The sequence below is a fragment of the Rattus norvegicus genome, chromosome 10, assembly GCF_036323735.1.
Source record: "Rattus norvegicus strain BN/NHsdMcwi chromosome 10, GRCr8, whole genome shotgun sequence".
Lineage (NCBI taxonomy): Eukaryota > Metazoa > Chordata > Mammalia > Rodentia > Muridae > Rattus > Rattus norvegicus.
In genome coordinates, this window is record NC_086028.1 from 95,047,127 (window position 1) to 95,064,228 (window position 17,102).

At 48.8% G+C, this 17,102-nt stretch overlaps 2 protein-coding genes across 4 annotated transcripts in view; one reads left to right on the forward strand and one right to left on the reverse strand.

The window, feature by feature from the left end:
* The window catches only part of Arsg (arylsulfatase G), a 150,928-nt gene extending 135,033 nt beyond the window's left edge, over window positions 1-15,895 (forward strand). Inside the window, exon 16 of the transcript XR_005489859.2 lies at window positions 3,121-15,895. The gene's annotated coding sequence lies outside the window, so the exon portion shown is untranslated. The remainder of the gene's footprint in view (window positions 1-3,120) is intronic.
* Wipi1 (WD repeat domain, phosphoinositide interacting 1) overlaps window positions 1-17,102 on the reverse strand; it is a 37,229-nt gene that overhangs the window by 4,676 nt on the left and 15,451 nt on the right. For 2 of the 3 annotated variants that reach the window (XM_008768367.3, NM_001127297.1), the window contains exons 4-10: window positions 16,967-17,063; window positions 6,118-6,215; window positions 5,102-5,194; window positions 4,383-4,453; window positions 3,597-3,704; window positions 1,068-1,232; window positions 9-116 (exon numbers count right to left, since the gene is read on the reverse strand). In XM_008768367.3, coding sequence (XP_008766589.1) covers window positions 9-116; window positions 1,068-1,232; window positions 3,597-3,704; window positions 4,383-4,453; window positions 5,102-5,194; window positions 6,118-6,215; window positions 16,967-17,063 — 740 coding nt within the window. Of the gene's footprint in view, window positions 1-8; window positions 117-1,067; window positions 1,233-3,596; window positions 3,705-4,382; window positions 4,454-5,101; window positions 5,195-6,117; window positions 6,216-16,730; window positions 16,922-16,966; window positions 17,064-17,102 lie in introns of all 3 variants that reach the window. The other variant, XM_039086173.2, reaches the window with a different exon arrangement.

A 17,102-nucleotide genomic window follows, 5' to 3' on the forward strand; every position in this document is an offset into this window, starting at 1 on the left:
ATCTTCACCTGTGGGTTTTGATTAAGACGCATTCTCCTCCATCCTGAGGGTCCAAATTGTAGATGTAGAGGTGTCCATCGGAGGAGGCTACTAGCAGCCGCGGCAGTTTCTGGATCCTGAGGGAGAAGTGACAGATTGCTACAGATCTGGAGTCGGCCGGCAACGCTTCATTCCCCCCGCCCCCCAACTGTCTCCAACACTTGCCACCTTTGATAAACCAGAGTTTGTCACTGCCCAGTGATCCAGGGTTGGGACTTCTGGCCCCGCCTTTACACTCCGATCTGATCATTCGCTTTCCGGATTATTTTTGGGTTTTGTATGGGATGGGACGAGAGTGGTGTAAGTAGACACCAGCACCCGTGAAATGCCACCACCAGCTTTCTGGTGTCCCCAGACGGGTTATGTTCTCTATTTCACATGTGTCCCTGCCATCGACCGTGACAGAAAGAGGAAGAGGACATCTTTGCTGCCTAGGCTTATAAACGTGGGGGTCCACATGTAGGCAGGTGGGCCTACATGCGGAAGCCAGAGGACAACCTCATGCAGGCTCTGCCCGAGTTTCTTTTGAGCCCCAGACCTTTTTTTTTTTGCTTCTGTGGCAAGCAGTTTACTGTCTGACTCATCTTCCTGGTCCCTAAAATATTCTTTTTATTGTCTTTTGAGACAGAGTCTTGATGCATATTCTGGCCCGGCCTTGAATTTTCAAATCCCTGGCTAGGTCCCTTGAGTGCTGGGATTACAGGTGAGGACCACCATGTCCAGTTAGTGTGTGTGTGTGTGTGTGTACACGCGCGCACGTGCGGCCTTTCTGTCTGTATTGTACCAAGTGCATGCAGAGGCCAGAAGAGGTCATCAGACACTCCTACCCCTCCAAACTGGAGTTATAGGCAGTAGTGAAGCACCAGGTGTGTGTGCTTACCCGACCCCTGGTTCTCTGCGTGAGCAGGGAGGGCTCTAACCACTGAGCAACCTTCCTAGCCTCATCCTTTTTTTTTTTTTCCTTCATGCATTTAGGGGCTCTGTGTCCTGGGAACATACACCTGTGAGTTTGGTGGTCCTGTACGTACGTGGACAGGGTGCAAATGTTCTTCTGCCCAGAGAAGTTCAGGCGTCCTGTGGCGAAGGCCCTGTCCTGGTTCATCATGTCCGACACCTGGGCGGGGAGGTAGTTGGTAGCCGCCGTGAGCATCTTTCCCATGTAGCCGCTCCAGGTGGAAGGCTCTTCTGGGCGGCTAGGGGAGGCAACGCAGAGGCAAGGGTGGGCCTGGGCTGTGGGCACAGGCAGCCTGCCAGTGATTGCCACAGTCCAGCACTGACCTCGCCAGGCAGAGGCTGTGTCTGAGCACGATGTTCTGGCCACAAGGACATATTATTTCAGCCATAACTAAGGAGCATCAGGGCCTGCGTGTCCTTCAGAAGAACCGCTGTAACCCTGCTAAGAGGCTCCCCGTGCCGCTGCCTTCTTATATTAAAAGAGGGCTACTGATGGCCGCTAGACTTCCAAAAGAAGGCAAGAGTAGAGGTTCAGAAGGAATAGATTTCTAGGCCCTGTAAAAATCAGCTCAGGAGCCCAAAGCAGGTTCAGGGAAGAACAGACAGATCCCTGTGAAGGTTTCCTGAGCCAGACTCGGTAGGAAGCAGGCAAGACGCTCGGCTCCGAGCCATCCGGTACCCAGCACTGAGGATACTCAGGTGCTCCGTGGGAGTCTGGGGAGGTTCCCTGCATGCATTGAACTTCATCGTGGGGCCTTTGTCAGACAAAGAGGTCCATGAGCAGTGAGTGGCATGGCTGTCTCAGTGTCCCATACCACGGCCAACACCTTGAGGACTGGTGCTACCAGGTATGTTTCGGAAGCACCTGCTATGAGGTCACTTGTCTGTGGGACCTGATCCTGGCCGGATATACAGCTATGTGGCCTTCAGACTAACCTGTCTGGAACTTGAAGTTCTCGACTGAAGGGGACACTTCTAGACACACCAGAGTTGGGATTATCAAGAGGAATAACATAAGGACTTTATATTTACGGTTGGGACACAGCACAGATGTATAAACACCAAGCAATCAGAGAGGCTATGCACATGTTCCAGGTAGGACCACAGCGCAGAGGTGGAGGAGGGCCCTTAACATCCGTTTTTCTGTTTCGTCATTTGGAACATGGGAGCAATCACTGAACCCTCTGGCAGGCTTCCCCAGGGGAACCAAAGCAGGCGGCCCAGAAAATGACGTGTTTGTGTGTGTGTGTGTGTGTGTGTGTGTGTGTGTGTGTGTGTGTGTGTTTAAATAATAAATGATGTCTCTGTGGTGGAGGGGTCTGGGGGTTGGTGTCTCTGAGGTGGAGGAATATGGGGGATGTAGGAGTCTGGGAAGGAGGTGTCATGTTCAAAGGAGCATTTCCAGCAAGAAGAGGCACACGGGCTGGTACTGTGTAGCAGTTCCTCAGCTTTTTTCTTTTTAAGATAAAAATGAAACCACATTGCCCAAGACACACTGATGCTTCTCAGACAAGGTTCTGCCCGTGGCACTGTTAGCTACTCACACACAGCAGGACAGGGAGAGGGCAGGGAGTCTCAGGTCTTAAACACTGATGACTGTGAGGGTTGGGCGATGAGGTAGGGGTGGGATGGGGGCAGGGCTTAGGAGTGCTGATGACTGATGAGGGGGATGGGCGCACTGCTAAGTTGTGGCACCCTGATAGTGAAAGGCTCCTCTCAGACATGGACCGGCTGCCCTCTAGGGCCCAGGCTGCTGCCACAGCCACTGAACATTTGGAGACTGTTAAGCAGAGCCTAGCAGGTAGATAAAATTTGAGGAAAGTGTGCAGAGTAAAAGTCCTAGGTTTAACTTAAAATAAAAAAGTCCTCTTCAGCTCTTGTTGGTGGCACTGTTGGGATAATGACAGCACCTCTGGGAGGGGAGGACTAGACTGTGGGAAGAAGGTGATGAGGGAGTAGATCGTTGAAGGTCATAGGTATCCCTGGTCTGCAAAGATGGGCAGAGTCACGGCCATGGGCTCCTGCCCTCCTCAACCCGGCCATACTGTCCCCCATACTGGATCAGAAGTGTCCTGACTGAAATGCCGGTGAGCTAAAGCCAACCTCTTCTCTCTTATATTCTTTCAGGAAGGCACCATGGTCACAGGATGAGAAAGTCACCAACACAAAGCATGTCAGGATTCCCCACAGAGGAAGGATTCCCCACACGTTTGCCAAGCACTCACTGACGGCGGCAACATGGACGACAACAGCTGTTATCGTATCTGTCATTCCACAGGTTAACACAGCTGCAGTGTGTTGGTCCCAGGCGAGACACAAAATGTTTCATGTCAACAACAATGAAGCTTGAGGTGCAAACACAATAATGTGCTCATTTAACAGACAGGGATGCTGAGAGACTGCTTCCCAGTGCCTCACAGCTCAAAAGGGGCTGCGTCGAGACGTAAGACTCAGGATCACAGACCTAGACTTTTGCTTCTGTGCAGGACACCCCAAAACGAACTCTACTACACTGACAATGACCCAGCAAAGCTCCAGTGCGTGCAGAATACCCGGGGCTACTCCTTCAGTCAGGTAGGACTTCCACCTGGCCCCGCACTTGCCTGTCGGTCAGCTGTTCCAACTTGAAGATGTGCACGGTCTCCGTGTTGCTGGAGGCACACAGGAACTGGGAGTCCATACTGAACACCAGAGAGCTGATTGTCACATACCTGAAGACAGCAACACACGGGCCCATGAGCTGGAACTGTGAGGGGCGTCACCTCACAGTTCTGAGAGGAGAATGCGTCTTGAAGGGCCAAGCTCTTCTAACCTTCCCACACCCCCCAACAGTACGCTGCTTGTGTTTTAAAAGCCACGTGGGAGAGATTCAGGGAGAGCCACACTCATAGGTATGAACCCACAGGGCTGGCCCTTCCTCCCAGCCAGCGGATGGGAGTCCTGTGTCCTTAGCATGTGGACCTCTCCAAGCTGCTCTGAAGAGATCCAGCTGCAAACCTCACAGAAAACAAAGGTCCCAACTGCTGACTTTTTCTTTCTTTTTTTTTTTTCCCAACTGCTGACATTTGATGCTGCCCTTCATTTCCCTTTGTGGGGGAACTGGAAATTACTTCTGGAGTGTGATCCACAGGCTCTCTGGTTTCTCTGGTGATGGCCTCCCATGGCCTTATCAAAAGACCCCGACTTCCCCTTCCTGCCTCAAGCCTCAGCATTAAGCCCTCTTCTTTGCTTTTGGATTTTTACAAAGCCCCCCGACCCCGTGGGGCTCTGACTCCATTACTTGGAAAGCACTTAACCTCTAGGAGGAGGCTGTAGGGCCTGCCCCTGCCCTCTTCCTAGCCAGCTGCCAGGGAGGAGTTTTTATGATGGCACGGACACTGGGCACAGACCTTTTCATTCCTCGACGGAACTCATAGAGTTTCTGCCCTTCGGGCACAGAGAACACTCGGATGACGGTGCCCTGGAAGACAAACGGGTGGCCTTTTTCTTAACACGAATGTGTCACACAGAGATGATGTCCCTTCCCAGGGCAGTTTGTTCTCCTGGCTTTGAACATCTGTCTCTGAGGAGGAAGCATGAAGCATTGAGTGCAGGGGCATTTTTATTTGTGTGTGTGCCAACTATGAATTCTGGGAACTCTGCGTCCTCTGTGTTAGATACTGTTGTTCCTTCCCCTGCCTTGTTCAAGGCTGTGTGTGTGTGTGTGTGTGTGTGTGTGTGTGTGTGTGTATGTGTCAATGTCACACGTGCACCATCACATACTGTTCCGACTTTATAGACTATTCTATCTCTGCTTACTAAAACGTATCTGGCTTACATAGCATTTGAAATGTAACATGATCGTCTTCTTTGTTTATTCTGATCAACCGGGTCCAAATTCCATATCTGTGTACAACGGGGACATGCATTTTTATCTGGGAACAACAGGCCCATGCATCTCTCAATAAAACCACAAGTTTTATGCCAAGTGTCTTGCATCTGCTTTACGGTCAGCCTTTGATACGGACAAACCTACTGACTGCCACCACAGGCAGTCCTTCATATTGCAATTACTGGTCCAGCAGCAGCCTGGGCGCCCAGGCAGGAGGAGAAGCCAGAGGACGCTTACTTTTTCAGACGCACTTGCTAGTTTGGAGCCGGAGGAGTTGAAGGTGATGGCGGCCAGGGTTCCCTCGTGGGCAGCAATGGTGCACACCATTTTCTGTTGGTGATGGGGAGAAGTGGAGATCAATACTGGTGAAGGGGGAAGATGAATGTCCTCCCCTCTCCTTGCTCTCTGCTGTGTCTCCCTGCCCACCACTGGGCCACTTTCCTGTGGAGAGTGTGCTAGTAGGGACCCCTCCCTCCACGACCTCTCTCTTTGTTCTGGTGAAGCAATGAGTGTATGTAGGGCTTCTTACAGGGTCGTGGGCAACTTGGCAAGTAATATACTGAAGAAAATGTCTCCCCTATCCCCACCATGGCAACTTAATAGTCTATATGGAACTGGTTCTCAAAAACCCACCCCACCCCTGCGTTAGATTAGATTAGACAGCCCCAATCTAATGCAGGTGCAGGGTTACTGACAATCTATGTCATGTCCTGAGGGCATCGTGCTATAGCAATTCACCCTTTCTCCTGAGTCTTCCTGTCCCTTCTTCTGTGACATTCTTGGAGCTCTGTGTGTGTGTGTGTGTGTGTGTGTGTGTGTGTGTGTGTGTGTGTGTGTGTGATCTCATGTCTATTCCTTGCCCTGCCTTTGGGAAGGTGGATGACCAGCTGTGCGCCTGGTACAAAGCCAGGTTTTTAGGGGATCTTTCTGCTTGCTTCTTTAGGGGATTCCCAGAGGGGTCCCACCCTGCTCTATGCAGCCCTGGGGAGCGGAGGGTAGCAAATACAGATGGACTGTGTGTTATCTTCCTGAGTCCACCGTGAGCAGGTGCTCTGCCTCCTTACGGCACCTGCCTCACAGTGACACTGACTAATACTGACTGTGAGCTTCAACACAAATGCCCTTTGTTTTCCTTTGCCAATGGCTGTGGCCAGAGAGCTCCCCCATACAGCTCACACCTTCTTATCCAGTCTGTTGACCCCTGCCTGGCCAGGGCACACAGGCTGCTGCACCAGGGACCGCTGTGAACTTACCAGGGAGTTTCCGTCATAGAGTACAATCTCGCCTGTACTCTGGCTTCCGGGGTAGGCCAGGTAAGAGTTGGAATGGTTGATTGAAAGGGCACAGAGACCTGGCAAAGAACACACAGCATGAGGCCAAAGGAGGCACGGCTTGAAAGGGCACTCGAAAACCATGTGTCTCGAGTGCCACCTGCTGGCGAGGGGAGGAACACGCTTGAGTATTTCTGTCGCTTGTTCTAATCCTTGCTTTCTATAGGGATGGTCACAGGAAGTTAGCTACAGTGCAAAGGTTCTGAACGCACAACAGGCAAAGATTAATTCGAAGTGTGGTACACAGGGATCTGGGGAGTTTCTGCTGCTCTGGTCAGGTTTGCATCTCCTTAGCCTTGATCAGAACACACAACATGCATACTCCACACTATGTGTGCTACCACACCACCGACACACACAGCCTTCTAAGCACCTTGGCTCAGACTCGTGGCTAACATAGGTCTGCAAGGTTTTACTGTACACAAACTTCCCTGCTCTTACAGAAAAAGTGGCAGTTAATAGGAAACAGACGTTCGATATTTCCCTGGGAATCTTACTGCTGGAAATGTTACTATCAAGTTGGTATATAGCTTGACATTGTCTTGTATTGGGACTGTTGATTTTAGAAGTTGTTCTCTGAGTTGATGATTTGAATTTCATTTTATAATGGTTAAGTGAACCAAGGAGGTGGTGTCGCATGCACACCTTAAGTCCCAGCACTTGGGAGGCAGACACAGGTGGATCTCTGAGCTTGAGGTCAGCCTGGTCTACCCAGTGAGTTCCAGGACAGCCAAGGCCACATATGGAAACACTACTGAAAGACAAAAACAAACCAAAACAGAAAGTTAAATGAACCTTGGCTTGGGATTTGAACACACCTCACAAAATGCTATTAAGCATTATTTATTTAACTTATTTCAAGTTTTTTTTCTTTTTCTTTCTTCTATTTTTTTTGAAGTAGTGATTTTGGCACTACCAACTATAAAATAAAAATATTGATTTGTACCCTACAGTATCAATATGGTCAGCCAAGATTTAATTACTCCTGTGAAAAGAAACAAGCCCTTCCTTCCGTGTCATTCCTGTGGAAACTTTACTGTCTTCAATAAGGGGTGAGATTACACCCAAGAATTATTTTAAAACAAAATTATGATCTATTACCAGCCAATGTTTGATACGTAAACCTATTTTATCTGCATATATGCTCAGGGCCTTGTAAAAGTTTCTTGCACTGAGAAGGGGCTGTTAGTGGGGAAATTTTAAGAAACCCCATTCTGAACGAAGGATTTGAATCAAGAAAATCTGCAGGAGACCTCCTGACTTAACACCGGCAGCGACCCCTCCACTGCCAAGCAAGCAGACCTCGGAATACAAAGAATATTCTCCTTCGCACTTTTCAGCCCAGGGCACTGAAACAGAGGCTGCCTCTCTTCCAATCCCATTACCCTCTAGAACCCTGTGAGTCTGCTCATAGCTGGAGCAGGACTTCCTGGTGGGAAAGGTCAGCATGCGTTACCCTTTTCTGAGCTCTATTAAGCCGGGGCTTCAGTGAACTTCCGGAAAGGCAAAAAGACCTCTTTTTTTTCCTTATCACATCAACCACTCTGATAAGGGAGGGCGGAGCCTCCTCTGAGGCGAAGTCACTGGAGGTCTGCATTGTGGTTGAGGCAGCAAGCCTGGCCTTTGAGAGAAACTTTGCAACGGAAAGCGTCAACATCTTTTGGAAGTCAAGGAAGCCAAGTAAACTCTGGATGTGACATGAACCATTTTGATTTAAGGATAATCTGGGGGGCTGGGGATTTAGCTCAGTGGTAGAGCGCTTACCTAGGAAGCGCAAGGCCCTGGGTTCGGTCCCCAGCTCCGAAAAAAAGAACCAAAAAAAAAAAAAAAAAAAAAGGATAATCTGGAGGGGGAGGGGCACAATTTGTCCCTGCAGTACTGAGGGGAGGCTTCTCACACCAATGACCGGGATTGGTAGTCATACGCATACATGGTAAGAACTCCAGAGTCAAAACATAAGTGGAAAACGATATTCAAGAAGATTATATGGGAGACATCGTTTTAAATAAATAAATAAATAAATAAATAAATAATAAATAAATAAAAATTCTGGCTAGCTTTGTTGTAAACTGGTGTATTCAGTGGGTTCTTATAAGAAAGCATTTGTAAAATGCTTTTAGGCCCAGACTAAAAGGCCCCTTACTTATCCTGTAGGGGAGGAGAGCAGAGAGAGGGTAAAAACCAATTATGACTGGAAACTAGGTCCTGCTTCCTGCTCTGGCCTCACTGCACACACAGCCAAGCCCCTTCACTTATCTCTTGCCACACAGAACTCCAAGAGGAGGCTGGCTGGGTGCCCTTAACTGCAGGTGCCAGCACAGCTGCGAGCCCCTACCTGGTCAAAGTCGCTCAGGGCCTTTGTCACCGTGAGAGGCCACCTTCCCTGCCTGCTCTGTGAACCTTGGGGCAGTGGTGAGGGAGAGAATTGAAATGTAGAGGAACTTGTGATCTTACAGGGAACCAATAGCCATGAGGGTATCTGAGTACTCGGGCTTGAAAGAAGAAAGCCTTAAAACCATAGTGAAGGGGACTGGACAGCATGTGTCCTTTATAAGCAAGAGGTCTGGATTCAGAGTCTGAGATCTGTGTCAGACAAACAAATGGACACCTAGCTTTTTACACACATGCACGCACATGCACACAGACACACACACACACACACACACACACACACACACACACACTGAGGTGAGTGGTCACTTCATAGTTACTAGGGTAACTACAATTTGAAAGGGCAGCTAGGGACCGGAGAGAGGGCTCGGCAGTTAAGAGCACTGGCTGCTCTTCTCCAGGACCCAGGTTTGATTCCCGGCATCCACATGGCAGCTCACAGCCATCTCTAACTTCAGATCCAGGGAATCTGGTGCCTCCTTCTGGCCCCAGCTGGCACCAGGCATACATGGTGCACAGATACACATGCAAGCAAAACACTGGAAAACATAAAAAACATTTTTTTTCTGAGGAAGCTCATAAATGCCAGTGAGGAGATGGAAAAATTGGAAGGCTGTGTACAGGAGTATGAATTGGGGCAGTGTGTTGGAAAGCAAACTGGGAGTTCTCAGAAATTAATCACAGTTATCACATGACCTGGAAATTCTACTCTCGTGTATATACCAGAAAGAAACAAAAGCAGTGTCCACACAAAACCTTACATGAGAACAGTTACACTTAACAATACCCGTTACCAGCAAGACTAGAGATACAGAGATACTGTTACTGATTCTCAACGCGTTTTGGTTGCAGGATACAAGGGAATCGGGCTTGAACTGACCTGGAAACTTCCTCTATGCAGGCCCCCAGAGAAGAAAGGTCATCAGTAGGATTACCCAGTGGGAGACCCTGCATATTACAACACCAACCTAACAGACAAGATTCACCCATTGTTGCAATGGTCGTACAAAGGTCATGGGGGTAGCCAACAATCTCTGGATTGAATCTGAGACCTACTCTACAAAAGAGAATTTATGCCCGGGTCTGTAAAGCTGGTCAAAAATCCCCAGTTCCTGAGGTCCCAGGCCCTGGAAGGAACAGTCTACTGTGGTCTTGCTGAATGGACGTGCAGTCAAACTGCCTTCTAAGTACTTACACACATATATTAGTGCTGCTGGCAACCTCGGCCATAAAAACATCTCTCTGCACTGATCGCCAAACAAGGCGGACCCGTAAGTGAGCAGAGCACGGAGACAAAGCCCAGACTGGAGCATCGACAAGAACCTTCCTCTACCCCAAGACTCAGGGAACGTCGCAGAAGAAAGGGCAGAAAGAACGCAAGGAGGGAGAGGAGCGCCGTAGAATGCCATCTGCTGGACGTGACACGACCATTCACAGACTCACGAACTCATCACAGCTCTGTGCTCTGCACAAGACTCATGCACGATCAAGCCAACAGCATCAGCCGCCATTCCATTCCCACGGGGCAGCACTAATGGACTCAGTGGGTTAAAAAAAAAAAGGCCTGAAGCAAGGACTGGGGAGATGAAATTACTAAAGAATGAAAACAACATTCTATTCTATTTTATTTTTTTAAAGATAGAAGCAACCTATGTAAAGCAACTAATGGGGATATACTGTGTCCTTCCAACGGGATAGTCTTTGCCAACAAGAAGGTCCGAAGCCTACTACAGGAAGCGGTACAGATGAAATTTGGAAACACCAAGTAGTAAAGGCAGGCCGGACAGAGCACGTGAAGCAGTCAGTACAGGTAAATGTCTAGTGACAGAAAGGAGACCAGGCCTTACCCAGGGCTAGGGGAAGATGAGGCGGGCAGAGCCTGAGAGGCATAGGGTGTCTTGGGGGAAGGGTGATAAAATGTTCTAAAATTAAACGTGGGTCTGGTGTGCTGGCTCTGTGGGTAAAGGTGTTTGCTGCCAATACTGACAACCTGAGTTAGATCCTGGGAGCCACGTGGTGGAAGGAGAGAGAAGTGACTCATGAAATTCGTCCTCTGACCTCCACATGTGTGTGCAAATAAGTGTAATAAAATACACATAACAAACATAAAACATCCAAAATATTTGGTAATAAAATCACAACAATGGCTATTCCCTTCTGCAAATACAGAAAAGCCTGTAGTGGACTTTATTAATTTTTTACCTTTATATATGAGAGAGAGAGAGAGTGTGTGTGTGTGTGTGTGTGTGTGTGTGTATGTCTTACCACGTGTGCACAGGTGCCCCATGGAGCCAACAGAGGGATGGGATTCCCTGGAGCTGGACTTACAGGCAATGGTTAAGTCACCGGAAGTGGGGTTAGGAGCCGCACACTCGGGATCTTTTGGAAGAACAGCGAGCGTTTTTAACTGCTAGGCCATCTCTCCAGCCACAAACTATTCACTTTCAATGAGTGGATTCTATGATATGTGCATTATATATCAACACAGCTTTGGGGTAACTTATTAGTGCATGTTAATCGAACAGTGATATGACCATCTCCAGTAAACATGAACATTCTAATATGTCCATCTCACTGTTGCCTCTTGGTTTTTTCTTTTTTCTTTTTTCTATTTTTCAGAGCTGGGGACCGAACCCAGGGCCTTGCATTTGCTAGGCAAGCGCTCTACCACTGAGCTAAATCCCCAGTCCGCCTCTTGGTTTTTTTTGAGACAAGGTTTCTCTGTGTAGCCCTGGCTGTCCTGGAACTCTCTCTGTAGACCATGCTGGTCTCAAACTCAGATATCCTCCTGCCTCTGCCCCTGAGTGCTGCACTGGGATTAAAGGTGTGCGCCACCACTGCCCAGACATTTTTGATTACCCTTCTTACCCGTCCATCCCTGCCCCACCCTGGTCTCTTTCTCTTTTTATCTGCCTCCCTCTCAGGGAAACACAGACATTCAGGACGTTTTGTGTGACAGGAACAGGCTAAGGATACAGTTCCCCAAGAGGCACCTGCCCTGTACCACTTGGCTCTTTCAGGCTGGTTTCCCATCTGAAGTGAAGGGGCTCCCATGATAGATTTCTCTAAGGGACCAGGCCTTCCCTTACCTACCTCCCTCTCTTTGAAACTATGGAGAGCATCCTTGTGGCTGAGGGAGCCAGGAGCCTTTGTTGTCTTCTGGAAGTTTAGGCCGAGACGTAAGTATCCCAAGGAGGAAGAGAAGTTTGAGCACTTGAAGCTAACTGAATTTTCTGTCACACCCAGTGTAGAATCAGATATAGACTTTCTCTAACAAGAAAGGAGCAAAAGATAAAGACAGGTGACCTGTGACCTGTGACCTGTGTGACCTGTGACATTCGACCCCTTACTAGACAGCTTTGCTTCTGGGCTTGCCTCTGACACCCCACGTGACTTCAGAGAGAGTGTCCTGAGCAGACCTGTGCAGACTTAATGAAGTGACCCAGTGATGCTTGACTGAAGTTCCTCCGGTGCCCATCCCATCCCAAGTACCCTCCCCCACTACTATCCAAGTCTCAGAACAGCTCCAATCAGCTGCAAGGACCTCTTTTTGTGACTCGTGAAGCAACCTGGGAATCGGGAAGACCCACTCCAGGTGTAGCCATGACCAGGCCACAGCTTTCTCTTTCTGTCACTGGTGCCACACAAAGTCGTTCTTAAATCAAAGTGGGCTCTTTCTAAAGTGCTGGTGACAAAGCCCAGAAAACACAGAGAAGGGAGAAGGAAAAACAATTAAAAAGGCGGCCAAATTTGAAACTCAGGCTTTCTCTCCTGTTAGTGTTAGTGCATGTAGTCTTTAAGCCATTTTTCTATGTAGGCATGAGGTTTAAAGATTTTTATATTTATTTATTTATTGGGGGTACAGGGGAGACATGTGTGTGCCATGATATGCATGTGGAGGTCAGAAGACACATGGGAACCAGTCTGCCCCTTTGTGGGGTCCTAGAGACCCAGCTCCAGTCCTCAGACTTAGGGCGAGTGGCTTTACCTGCTAAGCCATCTCACTGGCCCAGAGTTGGGGTTTTAAAGTGGCTCTGGCCTTGTTTTAGACTCGATGCATGTTTTATACATAGCTGTTATTTTGCTGTGATTGTTTGCCTATAATTCTCCCACATCTGGAAAAGAAGGGCCCTTTATTAACTCGAGCACCACATGACCAGAATTGGAAGGAGGCCCCTCCATCCCTCTTCATCACATGCCCTGCATAGTTGACTAATGTCTCAGGGGACACTTCCCAGGGCTAGAGGGTGCAGCTTGAGGATACAGCGTGCAGAGCTGTACAAGACCCTGGGCTCCAGCCCCACCACCATTTACTCAACATGCTTTCCAATTCCCAGGGATAGAAAGCCAAGAAACCCACTGAGTGTGGTGTGGTGTGGTGTGGTGGTGCCTGCCTGTCAGTCCAACACTCGGGAGGCTGAGGCAGGAGAATGGCAAGTCTGAAGTCAGCCTGGGAGAACAAGACCTTATCTCAAAAGACTCAGAAGACAAGACAAGACAAGACAAGACAAGACAAGACAAGACAAGACAAGAGAAAAGAGGTTTACTCCATATGCTGCAAGCACTTTTTGCCGCCCTGGCTGGAGTTTGTTTACATCACCACTATTTACATCTGTGGAAAGGCCATGTGCTGGCCAACGATCCTGGGCTCTCTTCTATGAGCACAGGGATGTGTGATCCTGAACATCCCCTTTGTGGTCTGTCTGTCTGTCTGTCTGTCTGTCTGTCTGTCTGTCTCTGTCTGAGATGGTCCATCTGTCTGTCTGAGGTGATCAGTCTGGGACCATCCAACCCATCCAGCTGTTCTACCACTGGCAGGGTTTTCATGGAGATTTCCACACTTTACTGCTCAGGGCACAGACTGCTGGCTGGCAGGAAATTAACTCTCAGCTCGGTCTGAGCAAACTCTTTAAAGGAAACAGCCTGTAATGTTTGACACAAGGGGAGCAAGCATCACACACACACACACACACACACACACACACACACACACACACACACGGGGGGGGGGGCTTTTCAGTCACCGTAGACACTGAGCACCAAACAAGCAGGGAACTCCTTATATTCCTAATGACCCCAGCCCCTAGACGGAAACATTCAGAGTCTGTGTGGTGAAGCCAGTGTTGCCATAGAAAACAAGACAAAGCGTGCATACGAGAGGGCTCTGGGCACCCCCTGAGTCATGCTCTTTCCAGTACAGAGCCCTCTGACGCTTGCTGAGGGAGGCTGATGAGTTGTCCTGAGAGGGGCTGCCGTCGGGGACGAAGGGGACTAGAGAGTGGGGCTGACTGATCAGACATGCACGGAAGGGACCTTAGCTCATCTAATACGTGGTGTCAGTTCTCCCTATCCAAAGCCATCATTCCAGTTCACTGCCATGCGAAGGCAGTTCAGAGGAAGCAATGGTGGCAGTTGTGCATTTTGGATTTGAAACTGTTTTGGGGCTATTGGTCTAAAAGGACATTAGGCATCTGAATGGAGGCACTGAGACCCAGAAAATATTTTTCATGCTTTTCTGCAGTGGGCAGGAAGGGGAGGGCCTTGGCTATGTAGCTCTACCTATCCTGGAACTCACAATCTAGTGCAGACTGGCCTCCAGTTCATAGGTGTTATCCTCCTGCTTCAGCCTCCTGGGAGCTGGACTTATGGGTATGTATCAGCACTTCTGTGACTAACTTTTCTTGAGATAAAAGTGATTCACTTTTGGCAGCGTTGGGCTTACACTGTAATCCCAGCATTCAGGAGGCAGAGGCAGGAAGATGGAGAGTTTGAGGCTAGCCTGGGCTATACAGGAAGACCCCCATCTCAACAAACAAAGAAGACTCATTCCCTTTCATCAAGAGCACAAGTAAATTCTTGCTTTTAATTTATTTTCTCATTTTTTTTTTACTTCACTGCAAAAATTAGGCAACCAGTGAGTTTTCTGGGCTGCAGAGAAGCGACCACAGTCATACATTGTAAATGGAAGAAGAGAGACTATATACACAACAGTTTTCACCATCCAGTCTGCGTTTTCTAGGCTACATCATCTAGGTGTGCACAAGCAGACTGTGAGGCTCACACAGTCACAGAGCCAACAGATGCTGCACTTCTTGGAACTCATTCTGCTGTTAGGGGGCACATGTCTGTTTACTGGATTAAAACTGAGAGTAAGAGTTGTTCCCTTGTCCTGTGGTGGGTGGGCTGTGCCTCCAGGCTGAAGCTGCTCTGACACGCAGCCTGAAAGCCCAAGGAAGACCGGCCAAGCAGGAGACGGGTTGGCTGCACCCCAAGTATGCTCTCTTTAGAGAAATGAGAGCTGAGGCGGAGCATAGCTTTCTGTGTGCTGATCGTCCTTCCTAAACCCGGCAAAGTGTAGCATAGCACAGGCCCTCTCCTCTGGCCTCTGCTCAGATTCAAGCATTTCTTATATCCACCACAAATACACCACAGCTTCTTTAACCCTGTTACAGCGAGGGCACGTCACCCCTTCAGGCCCTGCTGCTAGGGCCTCTGCTTTCCACTGGCCCACATCAGCTGGGGTTGGGTTCCTGGTAAGCAGAGGGTTTGTCTGTCCTTGTTGGGGCCTGCTGGTGCCGGGCACCTAGAACCTTTATGACAACTGCTCTTCTAGACTGGTTCAACCCTTCATTCCTAAAATGGTAAACGTTCCACCTTGGATCCCTTCCTGGTGAGATGTGCTTCAAAGCCATTAACTCGTGGATTTCACGCTTTTCTTTTTCAGTGCCGGGGACGGAGCACGTGGGTTTGGGTAGCCAGCCAAGCACTTTAAGACCAACAACATTCCCAGCCCCTCTCAGAACTTTATGACGACCTTCACATCCTTTTAAAGAAATAGTTTTACTTATTTATCTGTATGTGTATGAGTATTTTGCCTGCACGTATATTTACTGCATGTGTGCCTGGTGCCCTTGGAGGTCAGAGGAAGGCAATGGATACTCCAGAACTCGAGTAATGGATGGTTGTGTGCCGTCACGTGGGTGCTGGGAACTAAACATGGGTCCCCTGGAAGGAAAGTGAGTTCTAACCACTGAGACTGCTCTCCAGGTGCTGGGGAATGTGTCAACAAGCACATGTGAGATCCTGGGTTTGATCCCCAGAACCACACGTGCACACACAGCCCCGATATCAACATCGAAGGGCATCAGATCATCAAGAAGCGAGGGAAAGGAGACACGGGGAGGATTTAGTGCAAGCCCCTCGCCCGTCACCTTCACAGACCTTACGTGGCTTAATTCTCAGCATCGGCTGCAAGATGGCTCTTATCTCATTACACTTGCTACCAATAAGGAACCCCAGGCTCACAACCCCACTTGTGTGGGGCCACACAGATTGTGAAATTTCATCAAAAGGCACAGAATTGGGAAACTTACAGTAAAATGAAGAAGTCACTTGGCGACACTGAGTTAGAACCCAGCTTTTATATTAAACGTTAATTTTTTTTGTTAGAATATTGTGTTGATTTCAACATCTCGCCTGAATGAATGTTTTGCCTGCATGTGTGTATGAGCATCATGCACATATGTATGCATGTGCACCTACATATTTATACATGGCTGACATGTGTAGATCTCATAGGAGGGCGTCTGGTCCCCCGGAACTGGTGTTACTGATAATTGTGACCCAGCATGTGGTACGGGACAGCACATGCTCTAACTGCTGAGCCATCGCCTGGTCCCTTGACTTGTAAATATTAACCCGGGCTGTTAGCTGGATACACAGACTGCCCTGGGGGTGTGTGTGACCCTTCGCACCACAGTGGAGAGACTCACTCTCCCTCACTGTCAGTTCAGTGAATTCTCAAGGTGTCAGTCACCCTCGAGTTCATCCTACCACATCCAAACTGTTCCAATCTTAAACGCCAGAAACTTAACACACAACATTAAGTCCCGAGACTTGATCCAAATTCAATATTCTAGCACATCACCAGAATTGAGAAATGTATTTAAAAAAATAAATAAAGGCATGTAATAAAACACCTTCTTTGTAGTTTGGCTAATTAACCATGCAGACATACCAAGTCCAAACTTGCTTCTAATTATCACACCTACTCTGTAATGAACAGTCACAAAAAAGCATTAGGGGTAAACACCTTTCAACGTCGGATACATGGGATCTCCCACGAATCTAGCTGGCATGCTTACATGGGTCTCCGACTAAGGATGACCAGGAAGGCTGCACGTCCTTCCCTCGGGACTGCAGATTCTTGTAGTCCGAATCTATCACCATTCAAATGTGTCTTCAACTCGAACATCATAAAGATCCCCAAAGCATGCTCTGGGCTCCGGGTTGTCAGGCCAGGCGAGAACGCGGGCTAGGAGTGAAGCATCTTTACCTGGGGAGGGGAGGGAAGGGGCTCAGGTCTATTACTGGGGCTCACCTGTCGGGTTTGAAGGGATATCCAGGAGGGTCTTCAATAGCTTCATGTCCTTAATATTGTGGATATAGATGGATTCTTCCAGGCAGACCAGCAGTCTCTGAAATCAGACAGAACCGTCAGCCTCCCTGATAGAGTC